This window comes from Protopterus annectens, chromosome 6.part0, assembly GCF_019279795.1.
Source record: "Protopterus annectens isolate FY-2018-M chromosome 6.part0, PAN1.0, whole genome shotgun sequence".
NCBI lineage: Eukaryota > Metazoa > Chordata > Ceratodontiformes > Protopteridae > Protopterus > Protopterus annectens.
The window spans coordinates 931,589,881-931,617,874 of NC_056737.1; the positions used below are offsets into that span (position 1 = coordinate 931,589,881).

The 27,994-nt window shown below is 46.0% G+C and overlaps 1 protein-coding gene across 1 annotated transcript in view; it reads right to left on the bottom strand.

Moving 5' to 3' along the window:
- LOC122804611 (transcriptional repressor protein YY1-like) overlaps positions 1-27,994 on the bottom strand; it is a 1,255,908-nt gene that overhangs the window by 86,930 nt on the left and 1,140,984 nt on the right. The window contains exon 4 of the mRNA XM_044074577.1: positions 16,863-17,021. Within this exon, the coding sequence (XP_043930512.1) occupies positions 16,863-17,021 (159 nt within the window). The remainder of the gene's footprint in view (positions 1-16,862; positions 17,022-27,994) is intronic.

The following is a 27,994-nucleotide window of genomic DNA, read 5'->3' on the forward strand; positions in this document are numbered from 1 at the left end:
GCGTCAGGAACCCTGTAGTATCGGTCTGGCTTACAAGGAGCCTGAGGCAGAGAATCAGGAGCCATGCTAGATTCTGAAAAAAACATCAACAATGTCTAGAACAGGAGGTATAGCCAAAGGCCTATGCTGAGGAAGAAGAAGAAATTCCCTAAGTTTCTTTTTAGATTCAGAAAAATCCTGACTTTCCCAGTGGAAATGTTCCCTTAAGGTATGCAAAGTTTCCCCAAAAGAAAAATCCTCACGGGGAGGAGCAGAAGGAATGGAATCTTCTGCATCAGAGTCCTCATAATTACGTATAAACAATTCCTGTTCATTGGAAGAATCAAAAGAAATATAATCCTGTTCAGAAGATTCATAGTCAATATCTTGCCTAGGCCTCTTAGAAGGGGGGGGTGTTGACTACCCCTGATCAGAGTAATTAAATCTTCAGCCATTTTGATCATTTGTTTCTTAGGCATAGAGACCTGCACATGTGGCCTAGGCGTCGTTTTTTTAGACAAAGGTCGAGATTTTGGCCTTAGTTTTGAAGATGGCGTTGGTCTAATATACAAATCTGTAGGCCTGAAAACACCCTTAGAAGCCGGTGCCTGGACAGCGGCTCCGGACCCATCCAAAGTAGAGACATCCGCGGGTTCCATAATTAAAACATCTCGCAGCATACTGGACTCCGAATGGGTCTCGGTAGAGGCCTGCGAATCAGAAGTAGCGGGCATCAGGGGCTGCGAAAGCACCCGAGTACCGGCGAACTGGCGACTGGCTTAGGAAAAGCATCGTTGGCAGTTTTGGACCTCAACGTCCTGTCTGTCTTTTTCTTTGAGTTTTTTAGGTAGTTGGATTGCTAACAGACGACATTTCTGGATAATTAAAGCATGAACCAAAAAATTTAGAAGCAAAAATGTACCAACGTTTAATAGTGTGTTGATTAAATAAAGCACAGAACTGACAGCAAGGTACTTCGTGGTGATTGCCTAGGCAAGGAATACAGTACAAACGGAAATCCTTATGAGGCATTTGCTTCCCACAAGTAATGCAATTATTAACTTTTACTGACATCGGTAAGGAGCAAGAAAAAGTTTCCCCAACAGGGTACTTAGCTTTTTAGTTGAAGACTTCGGATCTGAAACTCGAAAATGAAACTTTCAGGAGTCGGCCGACCGGCACTTGAGAACTGCTTGTTTCGGGCACCGCGCGGCAAGAAAGACAGATTAAAATGGTGTTGGCTGCATGTTTTATACCCCTGACGACCTGACGTCATGGTAGAGGAGACGGCAACAGACTCAGGACCCAAGACTTTGTTATTCAGGCCGACTGAGGGCAACCTGCCAGCAGATTACCCAAATGTAATGACTGCAACAGTGAAATATGAAGAACACCACAAGCGCATCCAGGAGTGTCTAAGAGCAATTCCTGCACCCGCTGCCCTGCTCGTTCCATCAGCTGCATACGAAATGAGGCGCATGAATGAGTTAACTATGGAGTTGAGGGTGGCAAGCTGGAAGGCAACTTTATTTGAAGCTCCTGAAGAGCATCTCCGAGCTCTTTAAGGAGATCTCTTTGCAGTCTAGTAAAATGGGTTAGATAGTTGAGTGAATGCAGTTAAAAGTCGAACTGTAAGTGCACTTTCCATATCTATCCATGATCCTAGAATTTCTGTTAGGAGGATGAACAGAAGAGGAAGTTTCTGAAATTTACTTTTTGGTGACTGCCACCACCATGGCATCAACTGGCACACCTTTGGTCAGAAAAAATTTGTCCTGGGGAGCAGAGAAAAATTTATTAGGCCTCCTGGGGACAGGCTCCATGGTGCCAGGAGACTCCCATGCCCTTTGTGAGACCAGCTGCATAAGCTCATCAAAGGGCAGAGACACCCAAGAGGTGGAGGGCTGAGACCCGAAAGTCTTCAGGAGAACAGACTCGTCTTCAGTAGGTTTGGTGGACTGCCAGTCGCCCCTCTGCTTAAGGATTTCTAGTATCTCAGCAAACAAGATATCCTCAGAGGGGGACCCTTCTGATTCAGCCAAGTCGGTATCAGATGTCACGGACTCCTGTGGGGAGTCTAGATGCTTTCTCTTACAGACCGTCTTCCTGAGAACCTCATCAGTGGGAGCTTCTGGTGAGGTCTCGGAAGAGCATGGGCCACCCAATGTGGCTTCCTGGGGCTCTGGGTCTCTATGCTTGGCAAGGATCTGTGAGAAGCAGACACAGGCGCTTTAGGGCAGGAGGAAGCCGGACCTGGACCTGAGGTCGAAGATATCCTAGGAGACATAACTCTCCTCATGGCTTCGAAGTGACCGACTGATCCGAGGAAATTAGAAGTTATGTACTCACCATAACGTTCCATCTGAGTAGGTGTATTCATTTGTCTGCAACCTGTGGGTTATGGATCCGATATCGGATCCGAACCGGCATGGTTTACCAGCTATGGATCCAAGCTCTCAGCTCCTCCCCTCACCCATAATGCCCTGCTCTACCCTCATGACCTCAGATACAGTTTGCCAACAGCAAGAACACCCTGAAAAGGGTAACACACCATATGCAGGAAACTGAAAGGCCAGGGGGATAGGAGGGTGGGATGGTTGCAGACAAATGAATACACCTACTCAGATGGAACGTTATGGTGAGTACATAACTTCTAAATCTGAAGTAGGAGATTCATTTGTCTGCAACCTGTGGGACAGAGTCCCCAGCTACCTGAATCTTGGGCGGCCATCATGGAAGGATATTCCGGAGCACCGCGGAGCCAAATGATGCTCTACCCCTAGATGCAAGATCCAACTTATAGTGGGAAATAAAAGTATGAGATGAAGCCCACGTGGCTGCTGCACAAATATCATCTAGAGGAATCCTAGCCTTAAAGGCTGCCGAGGTAGAGACTGACCGGGTTGAATGGGCGTGTACACCCTCCGGTGCGGGCCTTCCTGAAGCTTGATAAGCCAATAAGATGCATTGTGAAATCCAGTGAGACAGAGAGACTTTAGAAATTGGCTTGCCCAAATTAAATTTAGCAAAGGAAATGAACAACTGGTCGGATTGCCTATGACCAGCCGTTCTGTTTAGACAAAATCTAAGTTGCCTGTGAACATCTAAGGAGTGAAGCTTGTATTCACCTTTGTTCTCATATTTAGGAAAGAAAACAGGGAGGTTAATGGACTGATTAATGTTTGCTTCAGAAGCTACTTTAGGAAGAAAGGACGGGTTGGTCCTGAGATAAACACGGTCCAGATGAAAGACCAAGTAAGGAGGTTTAGCTGATAATGCTTGGAGCTCTGAAACTCTCTTGGCCGAAGTAATGGCTACTAAGAAGGCAGTCTTGAATGACAAGAATTTGAGATCTACCGTAGCCGCCGGTTCGAAGGGGGGGGGGGTGGTCAAGGCCTGGAGAACTAAGGAAAGGTCCCAGGGAGGAACCACTTGTTTTACAGGGGGCCTGAGAAGGAAAGTACCTTTAAGGAAAATTTTACACAACTTGGCCGACATGAGTGGACTGGAGTCATGACCAATGTGATAATGTGAAATTGCCAAGTTGTACTTTGACTGTGGAACTGCTGGCACCATCGTTAAAAAGAGTGGTTAAGAAATCAAGCACTAGAGGGAGAGGAACTGTGAAGGGGTTCAGGCCTTGCCGCTCCGCCCACAAAGAAAACAGTTTCCACTTGCTACGGTAGACTTTCCTAGTGGACGGCTTATGAGCTGCCACCAGGATCGCCTTAACAGGGGACGAAATACCGGGAGTCCTGATCAAGAGTGGAACTGGAGCAGCCAAGCGGTCAGCTTCAGGTTGTCCAGGTTCGGAGGAGATAGGCAGGATGGATGAGATATCAGATCCGGAATGGGATCTAGAATCCAAGGGGGATTCACCGAGTGAGACCTTAGGAAGGGGAACCAGATCTGTCGAGGCCAAAACGGAGCGATGAGAATCATTCTGCAACCCACCAGAGAGGCTTTCTGAAGAACTTGGAGCATCAGAGGCAAGGGTGGATAAGCATACAGAAGACCGGGTGGCCAAGCATGCACCAGAGCGTCTCTTGGGAAACCTCCTGGAGGAGGTATCAGAGCGAAAAAACTGTCGCACTTGGTGTTTGAGGGAGAGGCAAAAAGATCGCATGAAGGAGTTCCCCACCGTGCGAATATGCGTTCCGCTACTTGAGTATTGAGAGACCACTCGTAAGGGGTCAGAATGGTGCGACTGAGCTTGTCCGCCAGGATGTTGGACCGACCCGGAATGTGCGTTGCTATTAGAAAGCGGTTGGTGGAGATTGCCCATTCCCAAACTCTCATGGCTTCACGACAAAGAGGGTAAGACCTGGTTCCTCCTTGCTTGTTGATATACCAGACAACCGACATGTTGTCCGACTGAATCGCAATTGTTCCCAAGGGAAGAAAGTCCTGAAGTGCTAGCAACGCTAAGAGCACTGCTCTCATCTCTAGAACGTTGATATGCAGTAAGGTCTCTGAATCGTTCCACGTGCCCTGGACGGTCCGGCCTGCAAAATGCCCCCCCCCCACCCGAGGCGGGTGGCGTCCGTGGTCACCGTGGCGAGAGGGGGAGAAGCACAAAATGGGCGGCCTCCGTGGAGATCTGGGGAGTGAAGCCACCACAGGAGGGACCGCTTGCAAGCCTTGCTGATCGCAATGGGATGATGCATAGGAAGAGCAAGGTACGACCACTGTACTAAGAGAGTCCACTGGAGGATGCGCATATTGAGCCTGGCGAGAGGGAGAAGTGCTATAGCAGATGCCATGGACCCTAGAGCCCTCAGGACCAACTCCGCTGGAACTGAACTTGAGTGGAGAATGGCCCGCACCTGGAGCTGCAGATTTTGAACTCTGTCCGCAGTGAGGAAGGCTTTCAAGCTCCTTGTATCTAACCTGGCCCCTATAAAATCTAAGAGCTGTGAGGGTGCTAGGTTGGATTTCTTTGGGTTTATAGTGATGCCCAGACAGGGAGCAAGATGGAGAAAGGAGTCTCGCGCCAATAGTAGTAGATGCCTTGTTGGGGCGGTAAGGAGCCAGTCGTCCAGGTAGGGAAAGACCTGCACCCCCTGAAGCCTCAGGTGGGCCGCTACCACTGCTAATACTTTGGTGAACACCCTGGGGGCTGTGGTGAGACCAAAGGGAAGGACCCGGAACTGGTGGTGACTGGCTCCCAGCCGGAAGCGGAGAAACCTCCTGGAGCGTCTGTCCATTAGAATGTGGTAGTACGCATCTTTGAGGTCTATGGAACACATCCAGTGATTTTCTCCCAGAAGGGGAGAATAGACTGCAGAGTGACCATTCGGAACTTCTCCTTGGGAACTGCCTGGTTCAAGAGAGAAAGGTCTAAAATTGGTCTTAGATCCCCGTCTTTTTGGCACTAAAAGAACCTGGAGTAGAACCCTGATCCGATCTGGTCTGGGGGGACGGGCTGGATGGCTCTTTTCTTTAGCAGATGGCCAATTTCTGCCAAAGCGGCCTCTCGTTGACCGGGTGGAACATCTGGGAGGGTCTTCAATTTTGGTAAGTGACGAAATGGGATGCGGTATCCTCTGGATATGATCTGGAGAACCCAGCGGTCTGATGTTATGGACTCCCATGCCGCTAGGTGCCCAACGTCGCCCGACTGCCTCCAGAGTGGAGCAGCCGGGCAACCCCTCAGGGTTGCTGCGCGGGCCGTTCAGAGAAGGGTTCTCTGGACCCGAAGTTCCTGGGAGCCCCTCTGCCTCTAGGGCGGCGTCCTCCCTGTCCTCCTCTGCCACGGAAGGACTGGTTGCTGCGACTTCCGGAACCACATCTTCTTCTGACCCTTTTGGTTCCTAGAATAGGGCCTCTGGGGTGCAGAGAAGCGGATTCCGACGGCAGACAGCGTCTTCCCGTCCTTCTCGCTCTGGGTCAAAGTGTCGCGAACGGTTTTGCCAAAGAGGGCAGAACCATCAAAGGGGGCGCTCGCAAATGACGCTTTGAAGGGCTCTGAGAAATCGCAATGACGGAGCCAGGCCTGGCGTCTAGTGACTAGACCTGCCCCTGCGGCTCTAGCGGCGCCTTCCGTAGCATGGGAGAGTAGCCGCATAGAGGTATTGGTAACTGATCTAAGAGTGGCCATGCGGGTGGAGTGCAGCACTTTGTCCTCCTCCGACATGGACTCTGGGGGGAGATGCAGCGTATTCTTTAATAAGATCGCTGCATCCTAATTACGTGTGCCAGGTAGTTCAGCGCCCTTACGAGAAGGTCGCTGAACTAAACATCCGCTTCCCCAAGCGGTCCATCATCCGAGACTCCTTGCTCGGGATGGACTGAGGACTCTCCTGAGCAAGTTCCCTCTTGGTGGCCGCCGTCAACATGGCATCTACCGGAGGCCCCTTACTCCAATGGGCACGGTCAGCCGGTGGACTGAGGATCCGGTCGGGCCTCTTAGGGATTGGCTCCACGGTGTCCGGTTCCTTCCACGCCCTGGTGGTAATGAGGTCCACCAGGGGGTCGGCAGGAGGGGACACCCAAGAGGTAGACGGGCCCGCTTCAAATGCCTCCAAGAACACGGACTCGTCGGAGGAAGACTTGGGGGCAGACCACCCCCCCCCCTTATGCGAAGCATTTCCATGATGTCTCCAAATGAGACATCCTTGGGGGGTGACCGTGGGGAGCCTTCCCCTTCCTCCAAATCCGTGTCTTCCGTGAGAGTCAATGTGCCTCCTTTTGCACGTATGCTTGCGAGGAACATCCTCTGGGGGGCTGTCAGAGGACTCCTCGCAAGCAGCAACCTGTTCCAGGGGAACAGCTTGGGACACAGAAGCGGGCTGTCCCAAGGGCCGGATGGTAGAAGCCTGACCCAGTGCAGAGGGAGCGCGGGACGGAGCCGAAACAAGTGCCGGGGGTCCGGAGACCCTCAACAGGGCCCTCTCCACTACATCAAAAGCCGAAGGGGAGCCGACCTCGACCAAAGGATCCGACAATCGGCTCCCCCTCGGATCCGAAGAGTGGATCGGAGCCGGCGCCGAAGCGCTCGGATCCGAAGGGACAGTGCGCTCAGACACAGACGGCGCCGAAGGAGCACTGATCCCCCCGGATCCGAGGCTCGGATCCAGGCTCCGAGAGGTCGGATCCGATGCACTCGAGGGCAGGGTTGGATCCAAAGTACCAAGTACTATCGGTGCCGACCCACCCCCGGCTCCGAAGCTGCTCGGCTCCAACTGCTCCGAACCCGGGTAGCGGGTCGGAGAAGGAGCAATTGGCTTGAAAAAGGGGGTCGAGCTCCCCCCCCAGAGGGGGGGGGAGGCAAGAGCACTCCCATCTGCATCTGGGCCTGGATGAACCTTATCATCCGGTCCAGATCAGCGTCCGACAGGCTATAAGTTGATCTTGAAGAGGCTACCAAGGTAGGCCTTGAGTGCCTCCTCGATAGCCTCGACGGAGATCGGGTCTCCTCCTCCTCAGGTCCCGGTGAAAAACACACTGGAGACCGGAGCCGAGGAGGGGGAGAGCCAGCAGACAAGGAGGCCGGGGGAGAAGTCCACTTGGCTGGCGGGGCCGAAACAGAGGTCTCGGCCCACCGCTTATGGTGCTTCTCCCTCCGGTCCTTTTTCCTAGCGTCCCTCTCCTCCGAACCAAAAACGGGAGGTTGAGTCCCAGGAGGAGGAGGGGGAGCCGGAGAGTGAATAACCGTGTGCGGTTACCCCAAGGCGGAGGCGGGCGAGTCCGGCGGCAAGAGACCCGCTAAAACAAGCTTGGACCTCCGCTCCTTCAATGCCCTGGGGTTGAACCCTGCACAAATGGAACATCCAGATGTGAGGTGTTCAACCCCCAGGCATCTAACACACCGAGTGTGGCCATCAGCTGGGGAAAGCTTATGGCCACACACGGAGCACTTAGAAAAAAAGGCTTTTGGCTGTTCAGACATCCCAAAAACCAACAATAAAGTTACTATAACTAAGGTAAAAGTAACCAAAAAAAAAAAAAAACCTCTCACAGGCCCAAACACACACTACGCTACCAGCGAGGGGAGGGATATAAAATTAAGTTTTAAACTCTAAAAAAAGTAATAATACAAGAGGGAAACCTACACTTTCACACAAATATAACCAAAAATATTCTAAATTGAGTACTTTAAACACTAAATATAGCACTTAGCTGGAGAGCTGGAAAAAACAATCTGATCACCATGCGCGGCAAACGAGATCCGAGGTCATGAGGGTAGAGCAGGGCATTATGGGTGAGGGGAGGAGCTGAGAGCTTGGATCCATAGCTGGTAAACCATGCCGGTTCGGATCCGATATCGGATCCATAACCCACAGGTTGCAGACAAATGAATCTCCTACTTCAGATCCATTGATATTCCCCGGCAATGGGACAGAGGGCTCCGATCCAGAGGTAGGAGCAGAGCTCAACCGAGCCAAAGCCGTGAGAGGCAGAGTCAGAACCGACAAGTAGGTTCAACTATCCTCCCTGGACCCGACCAGAGAGTGTATTGGCTCCTAGATTCCTTGATCAGCGTTGAGGACGTCAGAGTAAACGGAGACGAAGACATTGGAGCAGGCCATCTGTTCCGAAGGCTCCACTACCAACAAGTCCGACTCCTCCGGCTCTGAAGGACTGGTATGGCTCGGAGGAGGAAGAGTAGGAGCTGGTATAATGACCTTCGGCTCCAGAGCCGCTTGGGTCGGAGCAGATAAGAATTTAGTAAAGGCTGGTGCATGTAAAAGCTTCAGCATCACACGATCAACATCCAAATCGGAGAGGCTAATCGAAGACAGATGAATGGATCGAAGGTGGTACCGACTGTAAAAGTGGAGATTTAGGTATTTCGGATACCGGTTCCAAAACTGGGGCCTGGCTCCGAAAGGATAAGACAGTCAGCTCCAAGGTCTGTGGAGCAGATGTCGAAGACTTTTTTGATTTTTTTCCTTCAGATGTAGAAGTCTTGGAAGACTGAGGACTTACTGGATCCATCTTGGTCGCTCAAAGCCTCCTGGAAAGAAAGTTCAAGTAAACCTCTGTCAATGAGTTTTCTCCTTCTCTCCTGGAGAACCCTAGAAGAGAAGGAATGACATATGGAGCAGCTTTCTTGGAGATGCAATGCTCCCAAACAATAAACACAACTTACATGACTGTCGGTGGCAGACATTTTCTGCCCACATTTAGGGCATTTTTTTAAACCCTGACTTGGGGTGTTTGCCCTTATAATCAGCAATTTCAAAAGCAGAATGTTAGTAGGGTGCTGTAAATAAATAGACACACCCAACAACAACAAGCCTTCCTAAAATACAGGTTAAATATAAATCGCAAGCACAGACACACACACAGACACACACACAGACAGACACACACACAGACAGACACACACAGACAGACACACACACACAGACACACACACACAGACACACACACACACACACAGACACAGACACAGACACACACACAGACACACACACACACAGACACACACACACACACACAGACACACACACACACAGACACACACACACACAGACACACACACACACAGACACACACACAGACACACACACAGACAGACACACACACACACAGACACACACACAGACAGACACACACACAGACAGACACACAGACACACACACAGACACACACACAGACACACACACAGACACACACACAGACACACACACAGACACACACACAGACACACACAGACACACACAGACACACACACAGACACACACACAGACACACACACAGACACACACACAGACACACACACAGACACACACAGACACACACAGACACACACACACACACACACACACAGACACACAGACACACACACACACACAGACACACACACACACACACACACACACACACACAGACACACACACAGACACACACACAGACACACACACAGACACACACACAGACACACACACAGACACACACAGACACAGACACACAGACACACAGACACACAGACACACAGACACACAGACACACAGACAGACACACACACAGACACACACACACACAAACAACTATTTGTTTAAATGGTAAGAGTAAGTATAAACAAGTCGTGGCTGAAGTCACTATATAAATGCACACAACTATAAAAAAAAGCTACCAATGTACACACTATCTAAATTCTAAAGGAAAGACTTAAAAAGTGACCTGTCACAACTTTGAACTCTAAAACTAATGTAAAGCTTACAGCATACAAGTAATTTAAACACTAAACAAGGCCTAAATAAGAGAGGCCAAAGAGCTAAATACTAGATAAAGTGCACCAAGTGAAGGGAACTACACAAAGCTATAACAGCTTTATCTAAATGTCTAAATATCCAAGATATAAAGAGAAACTATTTATCAAATATTTATCAAATATTTCTAATAAAGAAAGGTTTTACTGGCCCGAGCTAGCGAGAACCTCCGATCTATTGCAGCGGCAAACTAGATCTGGGGTAACTCTAGGTGCATCATGGGATAGGGACTTGGCCTCGAGCTATCTGAAGACCTTGAGCTTTGTAGTAGTCTGACTCGGAGCTGAGGATCGGCTCTGAACCCCATCTGTAAGAATGAATGGCGAGACAATACAGTTGTGTACACTTAACATAAATGTAGATGTTAGAGTGTATTCACTGTTGCAGTCATCACACTTGGGTTATCTGCCTGCAGGCAGCCCTCAGTTGGCCTGAATAACAGAGTCTTAGGATTTCTGCGTCGGATGCTGTCGCTTCTTCCATGACGTCAGGTCATCAGGGGTATAAAACAGGCAGCAGACGCCATTACATCAGTTTTTCATGCCCCAAATTTCAGGAGCGCCCAAACAGGAAGCCAGTATATGGTGGGGAACACCACCAGTAACAAGTAAATACCAATGCCATTAAGAATGGCCATAGAGAGGAGAGGTAGAAAGATATAGAAAGCCAGGGGGCTGGAGGGAGGGAAACCAGGACTACAACAGTGAATACACTTGAACATCTACATTTATGGTAAGTGTACACAGCTGTACTATGTTCTTCGTGTTTCACTGTTGCAGTCATCACACTTGGGTTGATTCCCAAAGCTGAGGAAGGGTGGAGGCAGTCAAGAAGTGTTAGGGCTGGCTAGTAGGCCTTGCAAGACTGCTGTAGCAAATCCAGCTCTGGATTTAGAAAAGATTGGCAAGTGGTAATGCTTGGTGAAGGTGTGTACAGAACTCCAGGCTGCAGCTTCCAGAATGCCCCTGGTGGTAGGAACTCCCGAGAAATGCTGTAGAGGTGGAAGTAGCCCTAGTGGAATGTGGTCTGATCCCATGTGGGGTAGGTTTTCCATGGTGCTCATAGCAGAAATTGATGCAGTGAGTTGTTTGGAAATAGTTTGCTTTGAAATGGCCTTACCCTCTGCCCCTGTAGCAAAGCTGACTAGCAGCTGGTCAGACTTTCTGAAAGGTTTAGTCCTGTCAAGGTAGAACCTGAGCTGTCTGCGTACACCCAAGGAGTGGGGGATCCTTTCCCCTTTATTCTAAGGTTTAGGGAAGAAAGTTGGCAAATGGATGGATTGGTTTAGAGCCACACTGGACACCACCACCTTAGGCATAAAGGATGGGTTAGTCCTGAGGGAAATCCTGTCAGCATGGAAAATAATGAAGGTTTCCCACAGCCATTGTGCCTGTAACTCACTCTTCTTGCTGAAGTTATGGCTAAAAGCAAGGCTGTTTTCCAAGAGAGGAACTTTAACTCTGCTGAAGCTGCAGGTTCAGAAGGGGGAAGCGTGAGCTTTTCCAGTATAAAGTTAAGGCCTCAGGCCGGGGTGGGTGCTCTCCTAGGGGGACTTAAGTTGTTAGCCCCTCTCAGGAACTGTTTGATGAGAGGGTGAGAAAACAGAAGTGGCTCAGTATTATAATGAGCTGAGATAGCAGAGGCATGAATCTTAATGAATAAAGATCGACCTCTGTGGAGTAGCTCTGCTAGGTAATCCAGGATTAGAGGTAAGGAAGGCACTGCTGTGTCCTTCCCTTGAGAGGGATTTCAAGAACAATATCTTTTCCACTTTTGAGCATAGGATTTCCTAGTACTAGGCCTTCTGGCTTCAAGAATGACGTCCAGCACCTGTTTGCTGAGGGTTGCTGGTGGTGTATTCAAGGGATAAGCCAGGCTGCAAGGTTTAGGGATTGCAACTGTGGATGCAAAATTTGCCCCTCCTGCTGAGACAGCAGGGTAGGAGTCTGGTGAAAGTGCCAGGGTGGCACTGTTGTCAGACTGCGCAAGAGTGGGTACCAGTGCTGGCGTGGCCAGTTTGGGGCAATAATTATTGCCCTTGGTCTGTCCGGTTTTATCTTGAGTAGTACTTTTCAGAAGAGGGGCACAGGGGGAAAGGCATAAATTGAGAGGTTTTCCCATTGAAAGGATAGGGCATCCACCTTCCAGGCCCTGCTGTGAGGGTTCCTGATGCAGAATTTGCTCAAATGGTGGTTCTCGGGGGAGGCACATAGGTCCACCTCCGGTGTCCCCCACCTCTGGATCAGATGGCTAAAGGTGTTGGGCTCCAATTTCCACTCGTGTGGGTCTAGGAGATTTCTGCTCAAGTCTTCTGCCAGTGAATTTTGTTTGCCTGGCAGGAATTGAGCTTGTAGATGCACTTGGTTGCTCAAGGCTGTGTTCCACAGGGCCATGGCTAACCTCCAGAGTGGGTAAGAATGGATTCCCCCCTGCTTGTTTATGTACCACATAACTGTGGTGTCTGTTTTTATAAGCAGTTGTCCTGTAAGGATTAGGTATTTGAAGGCTATCAAAGCATTCTGTACAGCTAGCATCTCTTTTTGATGTGCAAGAGAATCTGGGCTGGGCTCCTGTGGCCCTGAATGCATTTTCCTGCCATGTGAGCCCCCCCCCATGCATTGTCTGATGCATCTGTTGTCAAGTTTTGGGCGTTGAGGGGTTGAGTGAAAAGCAGTCCCTTGTTGTGGGTTGCATGCTTCTGCCCACCAAAGGAACTCTGCCCTTAGACAAGGTATGATTGGAATAACTTGTTTCCAGGTCCTGAGAATGCTGGCACCAAAGACTTAAGCACCACTGAAGTTTCCTCATATGCAGTCTTGCATATGGAATTAGCAGAATACATGAGGCCATGAACCCTAGGGCTTGCAGTATTTTTCTTGTCAATAGCTGGGTTCTGGTGGCCATTTGTTTGAAGTAGTTTGTTAGATAGACCTGTTTTTCTGAAGTGAGAAAAGCCATCTGGGAAGTTGTGTCCAAGCTTGCTCCCAGGAATACAATCTTTTGACTGGGAACCAATTGTGATTTCTTTTCGTTGATGGTGTACCCCAACGAAGTGAGAAGGCTTTTTACAAATGTCAGGTGCTGAAGTAGCAATTCCAGACTGTCCGCCTGAATCAGGCAGTCGTCCAAGTATGTGAAAATTTGGATATTTCAATGCCTGCAGTATGCAATGGCTACAGCCAGGCACTTTGTGAATATTCTGGGCACAGTAGATAAGTGCAGAGAACTGATAGTGCACAGAGCCTGCCCTGAAGCGTAGATATTTTCTGCATAACTCCCTTATGGGGATGTGCAGATAAGCTTCTTTTAAGTCTAGAGTGACTAACCAGGCATCCCTGGCTAGCATAGGGAGAAGCTGTTGCAGGGTAAGCATCTTGAATTTTTGGACCACCAGAAGGGTATTAAGAGTGGATAGATCCAGGATTGGGTGCCAAGAGCCCTCTTTCTTTGGGCACCAGGAAAAGTCTGGAGTAGAAACCCTGCCCCCTTTGTTCTACTGGAACAGGCTGAGTAGCTCTGACATTGAGCAGGGAAAGTACTTGCTTTAGAGCCTCTGCCAGCTGGTTTGGAGGAAAGTCTGGAAACCTGCTTGGGGTTGGCAGTGTATGTAAGTAGAATTTGTACTCCCTGGGATACAATGTTTAGGACCCATCTGTCCTGAGTAATAGACATCCAGTTTTTTGCATGCAGGGCAAGGTTTCCTCCTAGGGGCACAGGTAACTGGGCAGGGCTGGGAAGGATAATTGGAAAGTCATAGTGAACCTTTTCCATAAGGGAGCAGCTTACCACTCCCTGTTTTTGAGGTGGGGGCACTCCACTGTTTAGATCTCTGCATACCCTGAGACTGTAGTCTGGGTGGCCTGCTCCCTCTGGGCTTGGTCTGAGAAGGCCTGGAAGGGGCTGGAAGGGACCCGTTTTTTGAAGGCCAATGCCTACCGAATCTAGGTGGTTGCACTTAAGAATTCTTTAACAGTTTGCATAGATTTAGCTTTTTCTTCCATCTTTCTAAGAACCTCTTCTGCTTTGGTGGCAAATAAACAGTCCTTATTTAAAGGAGCGTCTAGTAATTTGGATATGACATGATCTGGCAAGGTCTGTTCCTTCAGCCAAGCATGCCTTCTCAGTACAGACCCAGTCATTGCAGCCCTGCAAGATGCTTCTAGGGCATCAAAACCACACTGCAAAGTATGCTTACAAACTTGGTTTGCAGAATGCATTAGCTCTTGTAACTCATTATTTTCTGCACAATATGGGAGTAACACCATTTTTTAATTAGCTATAATATGCTGCTGGTACTTCAACATGTGAAACTGGCAATTCAATGCCCTTATGGCAAGAGTTGCAGAGGTATATACCTTCTTTCCCCATCTGTCTAAAGCTCTGGAATCCCTGTCTGCAGGGGTAGGATTTTTGGCTGTAGTAGCATTAATACCTTTAGGTCACTGGGAAATGATCTGTGGTAGGATTCTTAAAGAGAAATTTGTGGGATTCAGGTACTCTAATATCCGTCATGTTTCCTGGGGGCTGGGGGTAAAGTATATGGAGTAAGAGTGGAATCCATAAAAATATCATCTACAACATCCAGGACATGGGGATATAGCTACAGGCCCATGCTGAGGCAACTCTAAAAATTCTGAGTCTCTTTTTGGACTGAGGGTAGTCCTGGCATTCCCAGCGGAAATGCTCTCTTAAAGTACGCAAGGTTTCACCAAAAGAAAAATCCTCTGGAGGGAAGGCAGAGGGAATGGATTCCTCTGTATCTGAATCCTCAAAGGTTGATAAGGGCACGTCCTGATAATCAGAAGGGTCAGTCATCGGACGCCTAGTCTGTAGAATCAGAATGAAACTCAATTCTTTTGTCTCTTAGCAGGGGAAAGCTGGCTTCCCCTAATTAGGGTAATAAGGTCTTCAGCCATTCTAAGCATTTGTTTTTGTGGCATCAGAACTTGAGCATGCACTTTGGTTGTCTGTTTTCTAGGTGCAGTGAGTACTCTGGGCCTCAGAAACTCAGTAGTTTTAGTTAAAAACGAAGTCTGTTTAATTCAAACATTGGTAGGACGGATACACCCTCAGAAGCCGGTGCCTGCACAGCGGCTCTGGACCCATCCAAGGTAGAGACATCCACAGGTTCCATAGTCGAAGAAGCATGTCACTGCATACCAGACTCCGAATGGGTCTCAGCAGAGGCCTGCAAGTTTGTAGAGGCGGGCATCAGGGGCTGCAAAGGCACCTCACAGAGTACCGGCAAAGTGGCGACTAGCTTAACAGAAGCGTCATTGGCAGTTTTTGACCTATGCGGTCTGTCTCTGTCTTTACGTTTTCTTGGAAGATCGGTAGTTGGATGGCTTATCGAAGCCATTTTGGAATAAGGAGAACGAGAGCCAAAGAATTATTTAGCAACAAATACAGCCCGATGACAAATGGTTCGGGCGTTAAGGCAGAAAACCGACAGCGAGGGACGTCGTGGTATGGGCCTAAACAGGTGACGCAGTAAGAATGAAATCTCTGAGGTATTTGCTTCCCACAGGCAAGGCAATTGTTAACTTTTTCTGACATCGGTTAGAGCAAGAAAAAAGGATCCCCAACAGGGTACTTAGCTTTAGAAGACTTCAGGATTACAAACTCGAAAATGAAAATTTCAGGTAACGGCCGACCAGCACTTGTGAACTCCTTCTGCTTCAGGCTCCTCCTCAGCAAGAAAGACTGATGTAAAGGCATCAACTGCCTGTTTTATACCCCTGACAACCTGACGTCATGGAAGAAGCGACAGCATCTGATGCAGAAATCCTAAGACTCTGGTATTCGGGCAGACTGAGGGCTACCTGCAGGCAGATAACCAAAGTGTGATGACACAATGAAACACTTAGAACATCATCAACTTCACATTTCAACGTTTGAAACTTCATTGTTATTAAGTAGACCCTCACATGCATCAGACATCCAGAGAATTTCTATAATAAGCATGCAGAAGAAAATAAAGATTTTTTCCCCAATGGGGTGGTCAGCTCTGGAAGACAGGAGAAAACAATGGCCTGACAAATCACCGAGCTATAATAGTTATTAATGTATTCATGAAGTGCAGCAAGAAATAACTTAAAATGACATGGAGAGAAGTCCTTCTTATACTTCAGCTATGCTGAAGTGTGTAGAGCTTTGGAAGTTGTGTCAGTCTTTGGAATTAGAAGTCCCACGCAAAGACTACTGCAACCATGAACCACACAATGAACATTGTTCAAAACAGTAAATAGAAAAGGAGCAAGCACAGCACTACCCTGGCAGCATGAGTATGAATGGAAGCATGTGTGAAGATGTTTAAAAACAGGTATCAATATACTGCATGCTGCCATCCAAACTCAAGGGATAGGAATAGCTAACAGTACAGCAAAAGATGCCACTTCATGCTGGCCATTTCTGAAAGACAATTGCCAACAGGCTCTCAAGGAGCAGGACATGGATATGGAGAAATTTTGCCATGGAAAGGCAAACCCCCGGATTTACAGTATGATGTACAGTACTACACTAGAAAATAAGGGGAAAAAGAGGTAAACAAAGAGCTAGGACACATGGATGGTCAAGCTTAAAACAGAAAAAAAAAATATAAAGGATCAGAAAAATGTGGAACAAAATTACTCATATTACAGAAAACCATGCATAAGCATTTACCTGGAAAGGTTTTTCTCCAGTGTGAACAAGCTGATGTCGTTTCAATTTTGAACTTTCCACAAAGGCCTTTCCACACTCTGCACAGACATGCACTCTTGGTCCATGTGTGTGTAAATGCTTCCTCATAGCTGAATTGTCCCTGAACATTTTTGTGCAACCCTAGGAGGGAAAAAAGGAAAGAAAAAAAATCCATCCATCAAATATTCAAAGGATTCACCACAGTAATAAAACTCTTCCAGCTACACTCTGTTGCCGCATTACTAAGCTCAGACTATTCAGAATGTCAGTAATGAAACAATGCTGAACAAATAAATACTGTACAACGTGAGGATGACTATTTTCTTCACAACCTAGACTTCCATTAAAAAAAAAATAATAATAAAAAAATAAAGCATCAAACTCATGAAATCACACAAACCTTCAACAGCATTATACTGCTTCTGAAACTGGCTTCAACATAGAAGTAGAACACCCACTACTATTATCTTCCATAAAATGACAATCTATTCTAAAGAAATGGATTGTACCATACCTTATAAACATCTTTCGTGAATAAGTCTGCCTGGGAAAGGAAGACAACCTGACACGACTAAGAATTTCACTATGAATTGTTTTCAAAATATGAGCGACTGTCAAGTCCATTTGTGTCTTGACTCCCAGTCCATGGCTGCTGAACAGACTACACCACAGGAATTATGAGCTGTAAGTTGGTGGTCAGAGGAACAGCTGCTGGCCACTAGAGTCACCAAGCAGTAGCCGAGCCCACAGTAGTGACAAGGGCTCAGTAAGGCTGGGGAAGAACCAGTAGAACTGGAGTAAGTGTCCATGCTGTAGCCGAGGAAAAAGACGATTACCAATAAGCACTGCTGGAAAAATTCAGCTGAAAGTTAAGTTGTCAAACAAGTGTTAACAAGCAGCACACAGTTGCACTTCCCCACACAGTCCCCTTTCAAAAATAAAAGCACATGCTGAACAGAAAAATCCCTGTCAGAACTCTAAAGCCTCTTTCCTGAAGTTCACTAACAGAAAGAAAAGTTGTGTAAGAACTTTGGTGAAGGTATGAACTGAAGACCAAGTGGCTGCCTCCAGGACAGGTCCAGGTCCTTGAAAAAAGCCTTTTCACAAATGCCAGGTGTCGTAGAAGAGTGTCCTTGTTCTCTGCTTGAATGAGACAGTCGTCCTAGTAAGGATACATTTTAATACTTCTTTGTCTGCAAAATGCAATTGCTAGTGCCAGGCACTTTGTAAAGACCCAGGGTGCAGTACACAAGCCAAAGGGCAGTGCAGAGAATTGTTAATGCATTAAGCCAGCCTTGAATCTGAGGCATCTTCTGCATGACTGTCTTATTGGGACATGCAGGTATGCCTCAAGTCTAAAGTCACCAGCCAAGCATTCTTGCCCAACATGGGCAGAGGCTGTTGCAAAGTGAGCATTTTGAATTTTGGAATGTCCAGGTATGTGTTCAAAATCGATACATCCAGTATTGGCCGCCAGGCCTTGTCCTTTCTGGGTACCAAGAACAGTCTTGAGTAAAAACCTTGTCCTTTTCCCTGTTCTGGTACTGTCTGAATGGCCCCCATATCCATGAGGGACGTAACCTGTTTCTGTGCCTCTTACCCATTGTTTTTTTGGCAGGTCTGGCCAACCATTTGTCATTGGCGGTGTGTGGAAAAGGAATTTGTATCCCTGTGATACGATGTTCATTACACACTTGTCCTGGGTTATCAACTGAAAATTTTGAGCAAAAAGTGTTACATTTCCCCCCTATGGGTGCTGCCAAAAGATAAGTGCTTGGTGTAGGCAAAGGGAAGTCATTGGGATTGCTTTCTGTAGGTTTGCGCTTCATCTCCTCCAGATTTGGAGGTGGATGCGCCCCATTGCTTTGACCTGAGAGTCTTGAGCCTTGTATCTGGAACCCTTAGGGTGTCTGGATTTGCCCTTTTGAGCTCTGTCTGACACAGGAAAGGACCGATTTTTTGTAGGTCAGTGTCTACTGAATCTTGGTGGCTGCACTTGTAAGAAGTCTTTAACAGTTTGCATAGGCTTAGCTTCGTCTTCCATTTTCTTTAAAACCTCTTCTGCCTTAATACCAAACAGAGAATCATGCTGTAAAGGTGCATCTAGTAATTTAGCTTTAACATGATCAGGCAAACTTTGTTCCTTTAACCAGGCATGCCTCCTAATCACAGATCCAGTAACTGCGGCCCTGCAGGAGGCCTCTAAAGAATCAAAACCACATTGCAAAGTATGCTTTCCAACTTGTTCAGCTGCATGCAATAATTCCTGCAATTCCTTATTTTCTGCACATTCTGAAATCAACATCATTTTCTGTTTCAGCAATCCCATAACATGTTGTTGGTACTTAAGCATATGAAATTGACAGTTCAAGGCCCTAATTGCCAAGGTTGCAGATGTATAAACCTTTTTTCCCCATCTGTCCAGTGCCCTTTAATCTCTGTCGGATGGGGTAGGATTTTTTGCTGTCGAGGCCCTAACTCCCTTTGGACCCTGTGAAATAGTTTCAGGATCAGCAGCAGGGTTTCTAAATAAAAATTTATGAGAGTCCGGGACCCTGTAATACCTGTCAGGCTTACTGGGAGCTGGAGGTAAAGAGTCAGGGGTCAAGCTTGACTCCGAAAAAACACATCATCCACAATGTCTAACACAGGGGGAATGGCTAATGGCTTGTGCTGAGGGAGGAGGAGGAAATCCCCGAGCCTCTTTTTTGATTCTGAGTAGTCTTGACTCTCCCAGTGAAAATGCTCCCTCCAAGTATGCAAGGTTTCTCCAAATGAATAATCCTCAGGAGGAAATGCAGAAGGAATAAACTCCTCAGCATCAGAATCCTCATAGGGAGGTAAAGATAATTCCTGATCAGAAGAAGTAGAATAGTCAGTGTCTTGCCTAGGCCTCTTATCTGGAGGGGGATGGGTACCCCTGATCAAGGTAATAAGGTCTTCAGCCATTTTGATCATCTGTTTTTAAGGCATAGAGGCCTGTGCACGTGGCTCAGGTGTCGTTTTTTTAGTTTTAGAAGGTGTCTTTGCCTTTGGCTTTGCAGCTTTCGTCGGTTTGATATAAAACTGTTGAAGTAATTGCTTCCCACAAGTAATACAATTATTAACTTTTTCTGACATTGGTAAAAAGCAAGAAAAAAGTTTCCCCAACAGGGTACTTAGCTTTACTGAAGACTTCGGTTCTGAAACTCAAACACGAATATTTCAGTAGTCGGCCGACTGGCACTTGCGAAATGCTTCTTCTTTGGGCACCGCACGGCAAGAAAGACTAAAGAAAATGGTGTCGGCTGCATGTTTTATACCCCTGACGACCTGACGTCATGGAAGAGGAGACAGCAACCGACACAAGACCCAAGACTTTGGAATTCAGGCCGACTGAGGGCAACCTGCCAGCAGATTACTCAAATGTAATGACTGCAACAGTGAAACACGAAGAACATCTGCAAATGTGAGGAGCCCATTAAGAATCTTAAGTATTTTCTGTGTGTGCGTTTGATGGGAATGTGTAAATAGGCATCCTTGATGTCTAGTGTAGCTAGGAAACTTCTGTACATACTAAGAGGGAATAGAGCTGGCAGGGTCAGCATTTTGAAAGTTGGCATCTTTACGAAAGGCTTGAGCCTTGAAAGGTCTAGGATGGGTCATCATGGCCCTTTTCTGGGAACCAGAAAAATCCTCTTCCAAATTGGGAGGGAGGAATTTTTTCTATAGTGCCCTGGTTTAAAAGGGACTGTAGTACTAGTAGCAGGAGGGGCAGTTGCTGAGCTAGAGGTCGTGGAATGTCTAGTCTTAATGGAGAGGTTATCCATGACTGGTAAGTAACCATCTTGGAGGATGGAGAGAACCCCACTTGTCTGAGGTGACCTGATTCCAAACAGGAAGGCAATGGGAAAGAGGAGCAGACAATGGGATGGAAACAGCTGGTGGGGGAGGCAGAAGTGGCAGGGAGTCAGACACCACCTGCCCTGTCCTGAAAGGGCATCCATTGACTAGAGGAGGAAGTTGCTCTAGCTGAAGGATTTTTCTTTGTTGCTTGCCTGTATCTAGTTTGAGGAAGAGGATTAGAGTGTTTCCTAATGAAATGTGTTTTCTCAGGATAGTTCCTGTAAAATTTAGGTACAGGGGAAACTAGCAGATGTTTAAGATCCTGCATCTCTTTTCCTTTTTGTTGCAGTGATCTGAAAAGGTCTGCTACCTTTGAGCCAAATAAAGTAGCATTGTCAAGTGCTGCATCATTGAGCTTAGCTCTGAAATCATCAGGCAGGGGTTGAAAGCTATCTGCGAAGTGCAGAAGCTGAAGCTGATGACCTTGCTGAGGATTCTGCAGCATCATAGCTACATTTAATTGAATGCCTGGTGACTTGGGACGTAAGGGCTAGTAGAGAAGACAGAGGACTTGGCTGAGGAGTCTGGAATGTCCGCCAACAGTTTGGTGGCAGTCAAGAAGATGCAGGGCGCACTTTGTCATACGAGTCTGGTAATTAGTAGCTCTAAATGCCAAGGTGGATGAGGTATAAATCTTTTTGCCCAACCTTTCCATAGTTTTGCCATCTTTGTCAGCAGGAAGAATGGTGGTGGTAGGCAAAATTTAGAAGCTTTATCTGTGGAGACAAATGGTAGCGGGATGTGCAGGAGGGCACTTGATCAAGTGCTTAGCAGAATCTGGGACTCTGCTCCACAAGGAGCAGAAAGATGAGAGTCCAGATTGAGAGATGCAAAGGAAAAGGCATCTAAAAAGGCAGGCAATATAGGAGGGATGGCCGAAGGGCTTGGCGTTTCCATTTGAATGAGGTCATAGTATTTCTTTTGTATTTCAGACATGTCTGTGGATTCCCATTTGAAGTGTTCCTTTATTTTAAAAATAGTCTCAGAGAAGGTCAAATCTTCAACTGGGAAATCTGGGTCTATAGATTCTTCTTCTGGGGATCCATATCCAAAGGGTGAAGAAAGTTGTGAATTATAACAGAGGGAATCATTTGAGGAATCTTAACAGATGTCCTCTTCCCTAGTAACTGTATCTGCAAGTTGAGGTCTAAGACTAAGGAGAGGAGGAGAAGCAGGGCCAGAAGCAACTGATGTAGGCCTCAGGGCCATGAAAGCTGAGAAAAGGCTTTGGCTAAAGGCCTGCCAGTCTGGAATATTTTTTGCTGGCTGAGAGATACGATTCCTTTTTTCTCTCCTCTTGAGAGTCCCAATGGGCATCTGTTTAGCAGGGGGCATCAAAGTCTGACGCAGGGAATCAGAAGGTTCCTCTGAACACGCTGCCCCCCCCCAGCGTCTGAGACGACTGCCGGAATAGCCTCTGTGGACATGCTCTAGCCCACTGGTAGTACAGCTTCCTCAGAGGTACACGCAATATCCGGTGTGGTGGATCCGGGTACAGATCCTGAGACCAGGCCGATGTTGGCCACAGGCTGTGGATCGGTCAGAAGAGGCTCAGCAAGAGTTACAGGCCACAAAGATCTGGCCTTCTTTTTAGGCAGTTCAGAGGTGGCATCAGATGAGCCCTCCATTTGCAAGGCAAGTTGTTTCAGATATTGGTTCTCCAAGTACAAACTAAGCGCATGCAAACCACTGCGCAACATTTTTGGAACAAACGTTTGGCAAATAGGGCAGGCCTTATAATTGTGCGACCATCCAAGACAGAACACTTATCGTGGGTGTCTTTATGAGGGATCTGATAGCCGCACTGACATTTACCCTTTCTGGATGACAAGGAAAGGCAGTAATACAAAAAAGGAGGACTGAAAGGTTCCCAATAGGGTACTTAGCTTGAAACTTGAATCGGTTGTCGGTGAAAGCAGGAACACCTGGTATACGACTGGCGGCTGGAAAGTTCTGAGGGCTGGTGCGTGCCAACATCACTTTTAGGGCCAACATACTCTTGCCTAGACCTGACGTCTCACGCACCAAGGAGGGACTGAAAGCTTTTAGACACTGGCTGTACGTACGCGAGACTAGAAGGGTAAACCCATATGCAGAATACTGCAACATAGAAATAGAAGGACATCTACAGGTAAGTTGTGAAAAAGTGTACAAAAGCAGTCAATATAAAAAATGCTTCCTGCCCTGTAAAACACTTCCTGATCATTAAACACACGTAGTATATAAAAAGATCTCAAAAGCAGTACATTTTTTACCACAAAATTAGCCCTCAATTTAAAAAGACCTGCTCTGAAAATAGTGGCCCCTGACAGGAAACTTTAAATACTGTAATAAAATGGATTTCTTAACTGGAAAAATGCAGCTTTTAGTCAGCAAATAAAATTTTAACATTTTCTTAAAAGTTCAGTAATGTCTGTGTAGAAGGGTTCCACTGTTGTGCCTGTGAAGCCTCACATGTACTGAAGTCCTCTACATTTTAACTGTTGGTTTCCTGCCAAGGGGCTAGACAAACAGAAGCAAGTTACGGGTGAGAGAGGAAGCCAGAGCTTTGTGGAGCTGGCTGGTTATTGTATCCTGGGATGGATGAAATCCAAACAGCCAAAGACTACTGCGGCAGTGAGACTGATGAACATCCACTGCTGCCCGGGCAAAAAGAGGGTCACTCAATCATCATCATTGGGAGAGTCCTTCTTAACCTTTAGAAGAAACTTAGAGAAATGGGTGGAAGGACATGCAGGAGCATTCCTATCCATGACAGCGAAAAAGCATCTGTTGTCTACGTCTTTGTCTTGGAGCAGAATTTAACTGTCATAAATGCAAGCAAACCGATCGGAGAATTCCTCATAGCTTCAATTACTGGAATATCTCTGGGTGCAATTTCTACTTGTGAAAGTCACTCCTGGTACTGCTAAGCTTGTATGCAACAATATTCTGCTCTGACAGAATGCAAGTGCCTAAGTGGATAAAAAGCATCAATCATTTTAGTTTAACATAGCCACCACAGCAGTGTTTTTCAGAGAGGTGGGAAAAGCCTGAAAGTTGACTGGTATGTTGTGTGGGTGGATATGTGTTTTTTGGGAGTGGAGGTGTGCCTTTGTAAGTGTAATGTGAAATGTTATGCATTGTGAAATGGAGAGATTAAGGTAAAATTGTTTCAGGGCCCTAAGTATGGCATCACTGCTGCAGCTGCTGGTACTGTTTCAATACGTGTGCCATGAAGTATATACATCAGTGTCTGATTTGGGGTAGCTGAAATTGAGGAGTGTTGCATTGCATATTAGTGCACCTCACAAGTGTCCCTAATTTCGGCTTACATTTTTGCTGTGACATGCGAGAATCCATAAAGCTTTTTGAAAAAGGTGTTTGATTCTCATGAACGAATAATGACATTTGTTGCAAATAAAGACATTTTATCTTCACAAAATGAAAGCTAATTCATGTAGTCTTGTTTTGCGAGTTTACCTAACAGTAAGATTACTATTTTCAAAAGTACCCAATTTGAAAGCTTTCTCACAAGTCTATTGCTGAGAGGATGAGAGATGTGCTACAAGTATATGACTAAGACAAATTATATAAAGCAAGACTAAAAGTACTGGGTCACATCAGAGACTTGGAAAGTCATTTTAAGAAGAAATAAGAGTACTGTTTCATTGTTCTGTAAAGCCTTGCATTAAATACCATAGTTTAGGTTATGCTATAACAGAATAACTATGTAAAGATAACCACGTGAGCAGCCAGAATGCAATTCAAATATAAAAGTTATGTACAGTAAAATAAGACCAGAATTCAATGTTCACAAAGTTCACGAAGTTTTAACAAGCAAAGCTTTTGAGACAAAAGCTCTTTTTCAATGAGTGGTCAAAAAACACTTTACAACTACCATTTTTAAATATAAAGCCAGCCAATAAACAACAAACAACTCATGTGACTCGGACATCAATAATAAAAACTTTTTTAGAATATATAAAACATACTACTATTATGTTATAAAATATCACTTTCAACTTTCAAAATTGGTTTAATACTGTTTGCAGAATTCAGACCAGGTAAAACGTCAGATCTAAAAAAAGTTAATCCATTTATATTCAGCAGTTTCAGTGGCATTACCAATACTATCAACCTTTTCACTTACAAATACGTTCTGTAAAATTCTAATCTTAAACTTGTGAGAATTACCTTTAGTATGTGCTTATACAATGCATTTGTTTCCACACATCTATGTATTTCCGAAGGATGTGCCCCTATTCTCTTCTTTTAGCTTCATATTAGTTTTACCTATGTAGAAGATGTTGCATTCTACACAATTAGCAATGTACACACGATTTGTAGTATTAGCATGTACCTGAAGCCTTTATAACAATTTTTTTCTTTGTGATAGGGTGTACAAAATTAGTGTCTATATTGATGTCACTACAGAATGCACAACTGTAACGGGACAGTTCCAATTTTACTAAATTTTGTCCTTAATTTACCATTTCTCCTTATATCCTTATTACAAAATATCTGTTTTAGATTCTTTTCATTCTTGTATATAAACTTGGGTCTATCACCCAACAAGACTAGCAACTTCTGGATTAGAACTGAGTACAGGCCAATTCTTACCTACCATCTTCTTAATCACACTGGTATAACCATTATACTTCGGGTAGTACCCCATATTATATCTATTTGTAACACAAACTACATTCTCCGTCTGACTAGCACTAGATAAATGCATAAAAGGTCTAGCTGAATGTCACCTCTCATCAATAACCAAATTTTTGGCAGTATTAATAATACTATTAGTATACCCTCTGCTCTTAAAATCATTAGCCATACTATCCATTTCTTTTAGGAAATTATCTTCATCAGCGTTCAAACAACTTGCCCTTATAAATTGGCTTTTCAATACCCCTTTATACATATGCCTAGGATGCATACTACTGTAATGTACATACCTAGTGGCCTGTACATTTTTTTTTTTTTTTTTTTACATATTCTTGTCTCAAAGGAAGCATCTTTGATAAATATTTCCACATCCAAAAATGGACAGGCTTATCAGAATGATTAACATCAAATTTTAGAAAGTCGATACTAGTCTGTAAATGATCAACAAAAACCTGTAACAAACGATTATTACTCCATAGTAAAAACACATCTACAAAACACTGGTAAAATGAGAAGTTATGTACCTACCATAACGTTCCATGTTAGTTGCCTTCTCTCGCCTTCTTTCTTGCTGGATGGGTTTGGAGCCGATCCTCGGCTCCGACTAGGCCACTTACTAAAGCTCGAGAGTTAATTTTACTGGCTCGAGGCAACCCTATATCCCATGATGCTAGGCGATAACTCCCCAGATCTCGTTTGGAAGCTGAAAACCTAGCATAGGCCAATAAAAAATCCTCCAACTGGAAAGGAGGAGGAAGAGGGATAAAACCCCCCAAAGATCGTTATCTAAACTATAGCTATCCTAGGACACCTAGATGGTGAAACAAGGGAATATAAGGACCCTTCAAAGAAGGGAAGATCTTCTCGGTCTGTCCAGGCTAGGGGGATGGTGGGTGGGACGCAAGAAAGAAGGCGAGAAGACAACTAACATGGAACGTTATGGTAGGTACATAACTTCTCAATGTTAAGTTGTCAATCTCGCCTTCATTCTTGCTGGATGGGACCGCGTCCCTAGCACCTTCATCCTGGATGGCTCATTGGAACAGACTCTTGAGAACGGTGGAACCAAATTTTGCTCTGTCCCTGGAGGCCATGTCCAATTTGTAATGCGAAACAAAGGTATGAGGAGAGGCCCATGTGGCTGCTGCACAGATAGTGTCTATTGGTAGTCTAGCTTGAAAAGCTGTAGATGTAGCTTGTGCTCTAGTTGAATGGGCTTTTGGCTTAGAAGTCAATTCTCTGCCTCTGAGTTGATAAATAGATGTAATCACAGAAGACAGCCACCTAGATAGGGTTACCTTAGATACAGGAAGGCCTTTCTTATTTTCTGCATACGATAAAAACAGTTGATCAGACTTCCTTATTTGTTTGGTACTATCCAAATAGTATCGGAGCTGGCGATGAACATCTAGATAATGTAGCTTTTGCTCCGCTCTATTAGTATAGTTTGGGAAAAAACTGGGAGATCAATTGATTGATTTAAATTGGTCTGCGAAGCCACCTTGGGTAAGAAGGATGGATTAGTCCTTAGAGAAACTCTGTCTTTATGGAAGATTAAGTAGGGAGGACGAATGCAGAGGGCGTGAAGCTCAGATACTCTCCTAGCAGAAGTAATGGCGACTAGGAAGAGTGTCTTCCAGGAAAGAAATTTCAATGAACAGGAGACCGCAGGTTCAAAGGGGGGAAGAATCAAGGATGTTAAGACTAAATTAAGATCCCACTGAGGTGGAGGGTCTTTGATCGGAGGCTTAAGTAAAAATACACCTTTAAGGAAAGCTTTGCAAAGCTTATGGGACATGATGTTGTGGTCCAATAAGCCTATATGAAAATTCGATATGGCTGCCAACTGAACTTTTACTATAGAGGAAGAAGACCCTGAATGAAAAATTTCGGCTAGGAAGTCCAAGACCGAATGAATTGGGGCAGTAAAGGGATCTATATTCCTTGCCTTTGCCCAGAAGGAGAAACGTTTCCATTTACTAGTGTAAATCCTTCTGGTGGAAGATTTAAGGGAAGCTACTATGATATCCCGGACGGGATTAGAAATCATAGGAAGTCTGGCTAGAGACGGAAGTGGAGCAACCAAGCAGTGAGGTTGAGAATGTAGGGATTGGTGCAGCTGCCCCGACTGATGGGTCAACAGATCTGGAGCTGGGTCCAGATGCCAAGGCTGTACCAAAAGATAAAGATGTAGGAACGGAAACCATATCTGTTGAGGCCAATAAGGGGCAATGAGAATCAACTTGGCTCTCAAGGTGGTTGCTTTCTGAATTACTTGTGGGATTAGAGGAAAGGGTGGAAAGGCATAGAAAAGTCCCCAAGGCGAATCTTGGACTAGAGCGTTTCTGAGGGGATGGCCTGGAAGGGGGAAGAGGGTGAAGAAGTCGGGGCATTTGCTGTTTTGGGGTGTAGCAAAAAGATCGCAGCAAGGAAGGCCCCACTTCTGAAAAATCTCTTCCGCCACAGATTGTTTGAGAGACCACTCGTGTGGCATGAGTATAGCTCTGCTCAACCTGTCCGCTATGATGTTGGACTTCCCGGGGATATGCGTTGCTATCAGAAACCGCTGAGAGGAGATTGCC